The 14,719-nt window shown below is 31.9% G+C and overlaps 1 protein-coding gene across 6 annotated transcripts in view; it reads left to right on the forward strand.

Annotated features, from left to right (window-relative positions):
• LOC139525571 (CD109 antigen-like) overlaps positions 1-14,719 on the forward strand; it is a 365,611-nt gene that overhangs the window by 290,235 nt on the left and 60,657 nt on the right. For 5 of the 6 annotated variants that reach the window (XM_071321031.1, XM_071321028.1, XM_071321032.1 and 2 more), the window contains exons 17-21: positions 4,787-4,870; positions 5,362-5,547; positions 6,908-7,057; positions 7,865-8,005; positions 9,492-9,543. In XM_071321031.1, the coding sequence (XP_071177132.1) occupies positions 4,787-4,870; positions 5,362-5,547; positions 6,908-7,057; positions 7,865-8,005; positions 9,492-9,543 (613 nt within the window). Of the gene's footprint in view, positions 1-4,786; positions 4,871-5,361; positions 5,548-6,907; positions 7,058-7,864; positions 8,006-9,491; positions 9,544-10,527; positions 10,673-14,719 lie in introns of all 6 variants that reach the window. The other variant, XM_071321034.1, reaches the window with a different exon arrangement.

The following is a 14,719-nucleotide window of genomic DNA, read 5'->3' on the forward strand; positions in this document are numbered from 1 at the left end:
CATATAAGGATCTTTCAACATAATATAAGTATATTTTCACATCACATAAGAATGTTTGCACATCATATAAGTACATTTGCACATCATATAAGTATATTTGCACATCATATAAGTATATATGCGCATCATATAAGTATGTTTGCACATCATATAATGATGTTTGCACATCATGTAAGGATATTTGCACATCATATGATGACAAGTGCACATCATATAAAGATAAATGCACATCATATAAAGGTAAATGCACATCATATAAAGGTAAATGCACATCATATAAAGGTAAATGTACATCATATAAAGGTAAATGCACAACATATAATGAAAAATGGGCATAATAAGACAGTGTTGGCGTTCCATATTATGCCATCACTTGGCGTCCGTCGTCGTCCGTCCTCTGTCGTCGTCTGTCGTCGTAAACTATTTCAAGAATCTTCTCCTCTGAAACTACTAGGCCAAATACTTCCAAACTTTAACTGAATGTTCCTTAGGGTATTTCGTTTATAAATTGTTTTGATCTATCAACAAACATGGTCGTCATTGCTAAAAATAGAACATAGGGGTCAAATGCAGTTTTTGGCTTGTAACTCAAAAACCGAAGCATTTAGAGCAAATCTGACATGTGGTAAAATTGAGTATTAGGTTAAGATCTATCTGCCCTGAAATTTTCAGATGAATCGGACAACCCGTTGTTGGGTTGCTGCCCCTGAATTGGAAATTTTAAGGGAATTTAGCTGTTTTTGGTTATTATCATGAATATTATTATAGGTAGAGATAAATTGTAAACAGCAAAAATGTTCAGCAAAGTAAGACCTAAAAATAAGTCAAATGACTGAAATGGTCAGTTGACCCCTTTAGGAGTTATTGTCCTTTATTAGTCAATTTTTAACCATTTTTCATAAATCTTAGTTATCTTTTACAAAAATCTTCTCCTCTGAAACTACTGGGCCAAATTGAACTAAACTTGGCCACAACCATCATTGGGGTATCTAGTTTGAAAATTGTGTCCAGTGACCTGGCCAACCAACCAAAATGGCCGCCATGGCTAAAAATAGAACAATGGGGTAAACTGCAGTTTTTGGCTTATAACTCAAAAACCAAAGCATTAAGGGCAAATCTGACATGGGGTTAAATTGTTTATCAGGTCAAGATCTATCTGTCCTGACATTTTCAGATGAATCGGACAACCCATTGTTGGGTTGCTGCCCCTGAATTTGTAATTTTAAGGAAATTTTGCTGTTTTGGTTATTATCTTGAATATTATAGATAGAGATAAACGGTAAACAGCAATAATGTTCAGCAAAGTTAGATTTACAAATAAGTCAACGTGACCGAAATGGTCAGTTGACCCCTTTAGGAGTTATTGCCCTTTATAGTCAATTTTTAACCATTTTTCGTAAATCTTAGTAATCTTTTACAAAAATCTTCTCCTCTGACACTACTGGGCCAAATTGAACTAAACTAGGCCACAACCATTATTGGGGTATCTAGTTTGAAAATTGTGTCCAGTGACCTGGCCAACCAAAATGGCCGCCGTTACTAAAAATAGAACATAGGGATCAAATGCAGTTTTTGACTTATATCTCAAAAACTAAAGCATTTAAAGCAAATCTGACATGAGGTAAAAATGTTCATTAGGTCAAGATCTATCAGCCCTGAAATTTTTAGATGAATCAAACAACCCATTGTTGGGTTGCTGCCACTTAATTGGTAATTTTAAGGAAATTTTGCAGTTTTTGGTCATTATCTTGAATATTATTATAGATAAAGATAAACTGTAAACAGCAAAAATGATCAGCAAAGTAAGATCTACAATTAAGTTAAATGCCCAAAATTGTCAATTGACCCGTTAAGGGGTTATTGTCCTTTAATGACAATTTTTCACAATTTGTTCATCATATTTGCTAACTTTAAAAAATCTTCTCCTCTAAAACTACTCAACCAAATTCAACCAAACTTCATTTGAATGATCAGTAGGGTGTATAAAATAAAGTTTGTGTTTTATTTTCTATTTCGTCAAAAAACATGGCCGAAGGCATTGTTTATCAGGTGAGCGATTCAGGCTCTTGAGAGCCTCTTGTTATTTTTGATTTGCTTTGACATTGACGTTCGTAAAATACTTATATTGTAACACATTGGATATTATTGTCATATTCTGTAAACATTATAAAGTATAATAGTATAGATTTTCTGTTTCATAAAAAGGACAGATGTCAGATAGCCATGTTATTAATACTTATGAAGGCCATTCTATAATTCAATGTTTATGTTATATGACATTATAAGTACACTTGATAGACAGTAATGCATGTTGATTGCTGTTTATTTTATAAGTCTTATATGTTTTTAATGTAAACGTTCAGAGTATTGGTATGAGATATTATCTATAAGAAAAAAATGTACATGATGTTTTTCAACGAAAATCTTGATCTTGGTCCAAATCGAAAATCAGAAAAATTCTTCTAATAAAAATTATGTCCTACAATGGTTTTAGAAACAACAACAATTCGTGGTATAATATCAATATGTTCAACATACTATTGCTTTGCAGAGCGTTTATCCACTTTGGAAATTTCTCTTCAAATCTATCAGCAATAAAACCACTTTAAATAAAAATCTGAAAGATAGATAAATCATTTGGCAACATGTCTGGACTTCTAATAAAGCACATCTAATTTACAGGATAAATTGAAAATCTATCAGACTGCTGATATCAGTCAAAAAGCACCATCAAAGTTGAGAATCGTTACAGTTGAAACGTAAATAAAGAGAAATTATTAAAACAAAATGAATTTCGCAATGATTTACAGACACAGTCATATAGTCTGTTCTTTGTTACGGTAAATAATGTTCGTTGACGTAGTTTTATCTGATTTACAACTGTCGATATTATAATCTGTAGTCATATAAGCAAAAACTACTTTAGACCTATGGGTTAATGGATTGATTGATTGATTGTTGGTTGCTAAATGTCCTCGAAATTCTTTTCATGTGTATTCAGAAGGTCACCGTTATAACAAAAAATGCAAAAGGTAGGTTCTATAAATTTGGTCGACAGAGATTATGGTTGGAAAATCTACATAGCCACCACAACTAGATGACGTGGACATGTTGTGTATTGGGGTTGGTCTTTAGATTCTTGAACTTTTCTTGAAGTTCATTATAATTCTGTATTCTTTATTTAGTCAGTTGCTGTTGCAAACCTTATTTTTATTGTTTAAAGATTCCTGTGTATTTTTAAGTATTGGCATTATATATAATAAGTTTCTAAATAATAATGCATTTCGACATTATTTTTTTAAATGAATAAACGGGTGGGTGGGTGTAGGTGGTGAGCATACATGCATGACACAGCAACATCATGACACAAACATACTCTTATGGTGAATATATTACGGTCATCAATAGTAGACACATTTTACCCAACACTGCCAGCTGCTTTGTATGTTTAAGTTTAATTAAATCCTACGAACTAGCCAAACGACATTGTTTACTTCAGAGATTGATTGGCGGTAATGTTAAAGCATGGGTTTTTATATTACATAAGAAATCCTTTCATTTAATGAATCCGATTTTATTTCAATTTGACTTCTTTTCTATAAGAGTTCCTGTGTTTGCAAGAAGAAAATAGATAATTAGCATGTTAGTAGTCCTTGATAGAATACACAGCGAGTGCGATATAAATATATCATGTTATGATGACAATTTTCCATTAGCTGTGACAATGTAAATTAGCATACAAATTGAAAATAACTCCTTGTAGGAATATTCTGTAATTTTCTGGCTTACAGTAATATGCGATAAAGAAATCAAGTTGAAATTATCCCCCAAAAAAGACAATTACTGAGAATAATTATAAAATGTCCAATCAAATTACGTTTCTAACATTGTGTGTTTTAGCACTTGATATACAAACTGTGTGGTATATACTACCATATTTTACAGTAACACTTTAAAAATCTCTGACCATGAAAAACAAATAGAATGCTTGATAATTTAGGGCCAATATTCTGCGTATACTGCAACATAATGAAAATGCTCCAGGATTTTCAAAATTTATATTTATCAGTTATTAAAATCGATTATGAAATTTAACAATTAATTTTAAGCACGCTCGATAGCCTTTGATGTACCAATTCAGGAATATGACAGTTGTTATCCATTCGTTTGATTTGTTTGAGCTTTGGATTTTGCCATTTGTTAGGGTCTTCCTTTTTGAATTTTCCTCGGAGTTCAGTATTTTTGTCATTTTACTTCTTCATTGACCGATTTTCGATTATAATTGATCATCAGAACATCACTTACTGTATTTAACAACTTTTACTCATTTTTTGCTGTTAGTGATTACATCAAATTGCATATGTCATCACAAAGGTTTTATGTAATTAGACCTTGTTTACATCATGGTTCTCTTATGGAAACGAATGATATTATACTTCAATGATGTATTTCTTTAAATATTTCCCCGGTAGTTGGAGGTCACCTGTCCTCCGAATAATAACACACTGGCGTTGTCAGTTTATTTTCGATTTATGAGTTTGACTGTCCCTCTGGTATCTTTCGTCCCTCTTTAAACACTAAAATCCTGTTTTCAGTTATATTTTCACTATAATCTTAACTCTTTTCGAACCTGTATTTCCTACACATTATGGAATAATAATTTTATATTCTTTTTATCTTATACACATTTTTGTTTGTGATTTCTTCTCGAATGAAAAACAATTAGGGATTTTATTATGATTGATATATTAAACAATTAATTCATAAGCAATTTGTTTATTTGCAGGTTTATGATCTTGGTGATACTATGCATGTCAGAACATCGGGATATAGTGGAAAAGCAGGTTTCAAGACAGACTTGTTTCTGTTTGTAAGTATTGACATTCTCTTTATGCATGAAATGAATCCCGAATTCCGCTTCAGAAATAGCAGGATATCAATTTTCAAAACAGACGTGTTGTTGTTGTTGTTGTTGTTGTTGAGGTTGTTGTTGAGGTTGTTGTCACTTTGACATATTCCCTACTTCCATTCTCAATTTTATTGTTTCTGTTTGTAAGTATTGCCATTCTCATTGTACGTGAAATGAATAATAAAATTCATTCAAATATTTATATGTATAGAAACGACTTGCTCTCTTTTCATTAGATATATTATAGTCCTCTTCGGTGCGATGGTTACTTAGAAGTATTTAATAAATTATGTTAACTTATTTTAATTTATCTTGTCTTTTAATTTAATGAGTCGTTTTAGAAGAAACTCGCGTCTGGCGCAAATACAAAATTGTAATCCTGGTATCTATGTTGAGTTTTTTTGAAAACGGTAGTAGACTGAATTTTAATATCACTTACTTTATAATTTCAGTTGTTCAGTAAAGGAAAGTTGATACGGTCATTTGAAGTATCCCCAGAATCTGTTACCGAAATCTTGATTGAACAAGACATGGGATTGGCGCCATCAGCTTCTTTATTGTTGTATGCCGTTTCTAATGAAAATGAACTTGTTGCAGACGAGATGAAAATAATGGTTTCTGGACTTATTAAAAATCAGGTATATATTTTGTACATTACTTATTGTGAAAACTGTAACTATTGTATTCGCCGAGGTTGAGCAAAGAAAGGCAACAGTAGTAATCCGCTGTTCAAAAGTCATTAATTGTTTTAGAGAAAACAAATCAGGGTTACAAACCAAAACTGAGGGAAACACATCAGCTATAAGAGAAAACAGGTACACTAAACTGCAACAAAAACAAACGCCAAAATACTAAGAAACGGACTATTTGATAACAACCTCTATATTCCTGACTAAGTACATGACATTGTAGATAAGTTGGTAAAACTTGTTTTTTAGTTGGCAAAACCTCACGTTTATATAGTTGTTTTACAAAACTCGCTTAAATAACAACACTACATGAAACAGAAATACAGTTCAAAGAATAACAAGAACATTCAGCACAGAGCAATACATAAATAAATATTGTATTAGTACATTACAACATGTAAACCGCAGAAAAAAAACCGTACATCTATTTTCTATACATCAGAACAGCACAAACTGGACGTCACATATGTGATATGTCCGTGTGTACAGAGTTCAAATTACGAACAATAAGGCATAACACAATATCGAACCGTACTGCAAAGGAAATATACCTAGATACATGAATGTCGGATGTATAAATACCGATACACTTCGATTAACGTTTTTAGTATCACAACCTACATATTAGTTTAGTAGAAGAACGTTTGTTGGCAGTTAAATATCATGCGTGCTACAGCTATAACTCAGCAGGAAGTTTGATGTACACATTGATACACAGTCTTTGCACAAATAAACAAAAAGATGCTGTAATTAATGGTCCAATATCAATGCTGTCAGTCAAAGAACCGATATATTTACAATCAATAAAATGAAAACGAAATTGAAAATAGGAAATTTGTCAAAGAGATAACAACCCGACTAAGAGCAGAAAACAGTTGAAGGACACCAATGGGTTTATAACACAACGAAAACAATCTGGTGGTTGGCTTCAGCTGACCTCTTAACAAAAATGTGTTATAGTTAAGTAAAAAAAAGGGCCGTAATACTAAACTGTACAAGATATAAATCAACTAAAATTAAAATTCCTACAAGACTAACAAAGGCCAGAGGCTGCTGACTTGGGACAGGTGCAAAAATGTAGCGAGGTTAAACATATTTTGTGAGATCTTTACTTAATGAAGAAAAACATACACACAGCAATATGCACAGTAAAAATCAATTTAAAAGAATGCCGAGTCCGATGTATAAAAAGGAAATAAAAGAATTAATTTATCATTAAATATAAAGAAAATTAACAACGTATCCTTGATATGCTAATACTGTTGGCAGATTATTTAGAATTTTGTATGTATTATTTCTGTATTTGTAGATGACTATGGAATACAGTGTTAAAAGACAAAGGGTTGGCAGAGATGTAACTTTAAGTGTAACTTCCGATCCAAATTCATTCATATTTTTAGCTGCTATTGACAAAGGGTCTCAACTTTTAAAAGCGCCAAACGACATAACGTCTCAACAGGTAAGTTTAATATAAACCAAGACAAAAAAGTGTCAGACTTGAATATCATAATATGATTTGAGAAATTATGTTAAGTGTGGTATCTATGATGAGTTAAGTTACAATCTTAAATTAATTCTAAAACCATTAATTGAAGTGAGAGATAATTTGAATACAATATTATGGCATCCATATTTATGCCAGTATTGGTGGTACAAACATTATTTCAATATTTGGCCTAATAAAAATTAAATCATATCAAAGAAAGCAACATAAAGCCGAAGTACACAAGTTAAAAAATATTTTCAATCAAACAAGATAGTCGATTACTGAATCAAACTATTACTGTTGCTGGCGTTATTTTGCTATAATTTAAATTTGGATATAACACGTCTTCTGATTAGTTGACAGTGTTTTGTCTATCAGCTAATAGACATAATTTTGTCATGTAATCGTTACTTCATCAACGTCTTTTTTATGATTTACTCCGGCATACAATGGAATATAGAATTAAATTATAAGAAATAACTGTACTATTTTTTCTGTCTATTCGAAATAGCATAAAAAATGTAGTGCACACTTTGAAATAACCTGCTATGCGGACTTTCCAGTGTGCATCACATTTTTGATGTTTTTTCTTCATAGACAAAAAGAATAACAGTCATTCCTTTAAAACATACATGATTATGTTTCTTTATGTCTATGTTATTCAATGTTATAAAATACAATATTAGTAAATATATACAACTATATATCAATTATAACATATAAACTAGAACTGTAAATAGAACATTGGTCAATATCAGTACAAGGCCTTTTTTTGTTTAGGTCAAGGAAGGTATAATGGAGTATGATACTAGAGAGGAAAGAGATGGTAGTGACTCTTATCCTGGTCCAATTATGTTTCGGAGGAAAAGATTTGCTATCGAGAACTTTTATCAGGGTATATCAGCGAATGAAATTTTAGAGGTAATTTCAATAGTACATGCTGAAAATTTTAACAAGTTGTAATCCATAGTGTCATGAAAATTTCAATTTTTCCAACACAAAGCCTCCTTTTTTTCCTAATTTGCAAATTATAAAAAAGTATAATCACAGAAATACTGCACTCTGAGGAAAATCCAAAACGGAAAGTCCCTAATCAAATGACCAAATCAAATTATAAAACACATCAAACGAATGAACAACAACTGTCATATTCCTGACTTGTTACAGGCATTTTCAAATGTAAAAAATGTTGGATTGAACCTGGTATATCGACTATTATCATAAGATATCAATGATAAACAATGAGATGATACTTTTTTTATATTAACGTATTTGTATTCATTAAATGCAAAAGTATTTTCAGTTTCCAACAAAATTCAATTAAGACAGGCCGGTATCCATAGTCTGTTAAAATGGGAAACAACGCATAATAGTTGACCAAAAAAAGATCCTTTAACAATCATTTGTTTAGTTAAACACGACTTATATGATTTGTCAAACCACCTCACTTTCACCCATATCTCTATTTTTAGTGTAAATGATAACGCTTAAATAGAAATGCAGTTAAAGTAACTTTCTCGCATGCTTTTACACCATATCCAACATTATTCATCTTGAAATACAAGAACTTATATTTTGTTAGATAGGGCTATAACCGAAAAACTCCGTTAAAACGGATTTTGTATACTGAAACTTGAATAAAAAGTTATCATCGTGAATTAAAACAAATGCTGTGAGAGGCAATCGTATGAAAGGATTTAATCATCATGTATAAAAATGACCAAAATTACAACATGTACACTTTCAATGCGAAAGGACAACAGGAATTCAAATAAATCGTGAAATGGAAGAACGAAACAAACGGCCTATCGAAATTGATCAATAATTAAAAGATAAAAAGACCAAAATTAGAATGGAAATGGAGAATATGTCAAAGAGGCCAAAGAGCAGACAACATCCGAAGGCCACACACGGGTCTTCAACGCAACGAGAAAACTTCCGCACAAACAGGTAGTCCTCATCTGACCCTAAATACAATTGTGTACTAGTTCAGTGAAAATGATCAAAAACAGAAAATGATAATAAACAATAAACTACAAAAAAGTGGAGATTTCAAATGCTCAAATCTTGTTTTACATGTGGCGATCGTCGTTTTGGAATGAGTAAGTGGTACTACATAAAGCATTGATAGATAATTCGTCTGTGGCCATAAAGCAGTTTATTATATCAACAGTCAATAGTTCTGTTATGTCGTAGATAGAAAATATTTATCATTGACAAAAGATCTTAAAATTATTCGAGAAGACTTAAAAATAAATTATTTGTTCCAAAAAAAACATCGTAATTTGAGAAGAAAAAAACTTCCTTCACATGCATCACACTTGACATACACATGAAATAAGTTTTTTTTAATGGTATTTGAATCATAACCTTGTAATTGTTATGTATATTTTCCCTCTGTTTTTAGACTGTCGGTATAGTATATATGACAGATGCACATGTAGCTGAAACCAATGATGGTAAGATGTTTTAATCAGGCTTTATTAATCATCTTTTATTGTCACAAGAGCTTTTTATTATTTTTCATCTCCGACACATTAGTGGCTTTCATATGGCTCAGATCATACTAATCATTGACTAGGGGCTATATATGTGTATCTCTTTCACAGAAGCTTAAGACTTAATGTATATACTTTACTGCTGTCCACATCTAATACAATTGACAGTATTCAGAAAAGCTTGTTACTAATAGTCATTGGTTTGAATTTTGATTACAAATTGGCCTGTTTTGTATATTAAAATTAATGATTTGATTCTAGAAAAAAAACATTTCTAAAAAATACTCACTGTGATGAACTAAATTTTTCTTTTGACATACTTTGTTTTTTCATTGGGTAAAATTGAATACAACAAACAACCTTACAAAGAATATTTTTAAGAGCGAATATTTTTATTCCAAACTGTAACATATTCTTGTAATGACAATTTATAAGAGCAAATATTATTTGAAATATTTAAATATTTTTGGTTAGTTAAATCCAGGGTCAAACAGTAGCTGTATTATATATTCTCTTTTGAATAAACTTTCGGAATTTAGGTTGATCTTGCATATAGAGTTAACTGCCCAAATGAGAAAATCGTATTATTGGCTTATCATCTATAAACTGTATCAGATAATGTCAAACGAAAGGATGTCCAGTGTGATACTATACTTCACTCTATCTGAAGAACTATTTTCTAAGATTACACCTTAATATCGGAACGGACTCGGTCAGATGTTAAAACTGCAAGACCTGGGGTTTATGTTATTCAACTTTGCTCAGTCGGAGCACAGAAATCATGCTCCAAGCATTAAATCCAGCATTTTGTTTGGTTGATTTTGGAGTATGAGTACAAAAAACTGACCGAAAACTTAATGACTTTAAGGCATGAAAGGAGATTTATATCTGTCATAATAGTATGCTACTATATAACATTTTTATAAGTCTTGTAATTATCTGTAGGTGGGAATCTTTATTTATATCAATATGATGATGCAGCCGCTGTTATGCCAAATAAAGTCCAAGGAGAACAAATCCAATCAGATTTATCGAATAAAGTTCGTAATTTGTTTCCAGAATCTTGGATCTGGTTGAATGATGTTGCAGGGTATGATTAGCAAACAGTTTCAAAACTAAGTTAAATTTGGCTGCAAATGTAATGATCATTCGTTGTCTGTTTTAGCATTTTTAACTTGGTCAAATTATTCCAAATATATGTGATTGTGCATTGTTTTATAGTTTTATGGTAACACATTTTGTATTCTTGTCATTATTTTTTGCGTATGTGCATTATCTATATGCCTTTTAGTGTTTCCTCGTTACATATGACGTGGTTCTGTACTCATACATCCAGTTATTGTGTTAGTGTGCTTTAGTAATTTTTTGTATTCTTGTCTCTCATATTTGCAAATGTTCTTTGCTGTATGCCATTTTTGTGTTTCTTCGTTACATATGATCTGACTCTTTACTTTTACATCCCATTATTGTGTTCTTGTGCTATAGTCAATTTGTTATTGTGCTATAGTCAATTTTAGTATTCTTGTCTTTCATTTTTGCTAGGGTGCTTTGTCGATATGCCTTTTTGTGTTTCTTTGTTACATATTTGTATGTTTGATATAGTGTTTGAGATTATCGCGCAGTGTTTGGCTGCTGTGCCCTTTTTGACATTGTTACCTTTTATGTCTGTTTTGTTCGCACATCGTTGTCGGTGTGGTGGAATTTTGTGCCACTGTCGTGCAGGTCGGAGGTTGAGCTAGGTATGGCGCTGTGAAAAAGAAGGCGTAAACATCCTCTTTGATTGGGTTAAGACTGAAATGTCATTGCTGCAAATCAGATTTAGCAAAGAATTTGAAAAGATCTATGAACACACATGCTGCAACTCAACTGTCTTTAAAGACCCAAATATTGATAAGCACCTGTTTGATCATATACCATATCGATATTTTGCCTCTTAAAAATACCCTTCTAAAGCAAGATATCTTTTCTTGTTTGTAAATCATATAATTTGAAGGTATTGATAAGTGCGTTCTTTATTAATAATTTACCTGTTAACCCAAGCTTATTTTTTCCCATAAAATTTTGCGTATGTTTCTGGAAAAGTCGGTAACTGGTTATTTGTCAGATTTACTGTCCAATATTATTTGGTACTAGTAATTCCTATTATTGATATTATGCCTAATTAAAACGGAAAGTCCCTAATCAAATGGCAAAATCAAATGATAAAACACACCAAACGAATGGACAACTGTCATAAACCACGAAAATTGGTAACCAACGATTCATATTGAATCTACAGTATCATAGATTGGTTCGTACATATGATTTTGCTATTTGAATTTTCCTCGGAGTTCATTATTTTTGTGATTTTATATTTTACCTATAACATATTGACTGACTCAAAGAACAAACGAAAACATATTAAAATATGAAATCTTACCTTAGTATAATTGAAACACATTTTGTTCCATTGAGTATTTACATTAAGCCAAACATATACTTGTATTACTGGTCATGTTGACAGTTTTACAGCAAGCTATCTAGACATCGTGGTTTACCTTTACATAACTTTGTCAATTATGCAAGATTTTATGGCATTTATATGTATAATGTGTTTAAAGTGACCATTGCAGACTTTATAAATTGTTCGTTGACATGTCTTTTTGTCCACATTTAAAAAGTTTAGATGAAAGATAAAGTAAATAGGTCCATGTGACAGGGTTCAACAGATAATGATCTGCATGGTTCTTGTTCAGCGTACAATTTGGTAAAAAAATAATTTCTCAAGATACTATAAAATAAATGTCAGCCATCTGTTGTTATAGATAAACTCATCATAGATACCAGGATACGAAATGATAGTGTTGCAAACGTTGTCGTTTGTTGCTGCGGTTTATAAGTGTTTCTCAATTCTCAAGTTTTTATATAGGTTAGACCGTTGGTTTTCCTTTTTGAATGGTGAACACTGGTGATTTTTTAGGCCCTTTATAGCTTTCTGTTCGCTCTGAGCCAATGCTCCGTGTTAAAAGCCGTATTCTAACCTATAATAGTTTTAATACTTTTTACTAATTGTGACTTGGATTGATAGTTGTCTCAATGGCAATCATGCTACACCTTATATTTATGTTTGTCTGACCGCGTTCATCTGCCATTAACCGTATTTAGATAGATCCTGTGTTCAGTTTCCGTAATACCCGGTACCTGCACATGTAGTTCGATTTTGTTTATCTGAGCTACATTCAACATTCCAATCATAATATTTATAACATTTATAAGGTTTTTTCGAGCGCACCTTTTGCTCCAAGGACACGAAGTGACTCGAGAGAAAGAAAAAGTGTATAACTAGTGCAAACTGAAGAGTTTGATACAGAAAACGATATAGATGACATAAACATTGATCATTGTAAGGTGGGAAACAAAAAGTTTTTACATACAAAATCAAAATAAAGTAAAAAATGGCAACTCAAAATGATAAACAAACTGAACACAAAGACAACGACAAAATGGCGTCCTATGCCGAGGCCGTGAGGACCGAGACACAAAGTAAAAAAGTTGAAGATCCAGTAGGGCTATCATCGAACTTTCAATCACAAAAGCCAGTATTTATTCTAGAAGAAGAGTGGTTTGCCGGTAAATCCATAGAGAAGAAATACTGGAACTTTTCCAACACAGAAATGTTCTTTAACCTGTCTCAAGTAGTGAAAAAGCATGCAATACGAGGATTGCAACGCGTCAAAGGTCTATGGCGAATATATTTAGATAGAGAAAGTGATAGAGAAACACTCATATCCAAAGGACTTTCTATTAGAGGTCAGAGCATGACAATCTATACCAGAAATCCTCGCTTCACAGAATATGACAAAGAAGAAACTATTAGAGTCAGAGTTAAAGATATACCACTATCCGCAGACGACGGAGAGATACTATATGTTTTTGAAAGATATAACATCAAAATACTTTCACACTACAGAGAACGGTTAAGGTACAAAGATCTGAATACAAACTGTCAGACAGGAGACCGTATAATCATTTGCCTGAAATTTGAAAACCCTCTTCCAAGATTTCTAAAAATAGGAAAGTATGCTGCAAATATTATACATTATGGACAGCCAAGAAACAACCAGAAAATAATCTGTAGAAAGTGTCTTGAAGAAGGACACATAGCTGGTGAATGTACAAACGACTGGAAATGTAAAGGGTGTGGGAAGTCTGGTCACAAACAAGACGCGTGCACAGAAGGTTTGTTCACAGAGGATGAACAAGACAATACAGAAAGCTCAGAATCTGAGGAAGATAAAGAGAACGAAACATCAAGCGCACAAACAGGAGATGTAGAAGGAAATGAAACTGATGATAAATCAACAGAATCCAAGGAAAAACAAAATGATAAAGAAAACCAGAAAGCGACACAAAACCTAAGTGACACAGAATTTGTAAATCCATATCAGTCAATTCCACAGGAAACCCAAAAGAACCCAAAAGATAATGTCGGTAGAAATGACGAACGACGTAAAAAAAAGAAAGCAAAAAAACAGAATCAAACACAAAGTAATATGTCAGACTATGTACATGTTGTTAAAACATCAAATACAACTAGTGAAACAGTACCAAAAACACCAAAGTCAACAAATGTGAAGTGCCTTTTGAACGTATTTGAAAAGTCGCCAGTAACACCTCCAGAAGAATTACATCAAAGAGAAAATTGTTCAAAAAAGCAGAAAAAGTAACTGCAAGAAAAGTAATATGACACAATAACACATTAAATAAACAATGTATTTTTTAAATTGTAAATATCTCATTGTATTAACAATGTTCTTATGTTTATACAAAAAAAATATACAAAAATATTTAGTCTGCATGTGGTTTAATGAAACCAATGCGACAAAAGGATGTCACATTATTTGTATTGTATGCAAAACTAAGTTGGTAAACAAGTGTATACATTTAAATTTAAATGCTGCTAAGTTGCATGCAAGTATGAAAAATATTGTTACAAGATACATACTGGTTATGGTATTTAAACACGGGGAAAATCAGAACTTAAGTAAAAACCCCATTACAATAAACAAACTTGAATCAACTAACATAGAAAACACATGGTATTGTTTTTATTTACAAACGTCACATGATAGCAATATCACGTGGTATTGTTTATATG

Source organism: Mytilus edulis, chromosome 5, assembly GCF_963676685.1.
Source record: "Mytilus edulis chromosome 5, xbMytEdul2.2, whole genome shotgun sequence".
Lineage (NCBI taxonomy): Eukaryota > Metazoa > Mollusca > Bivalvia > Mytilida > Mytilidae > Mytilus > Mytilus edulis.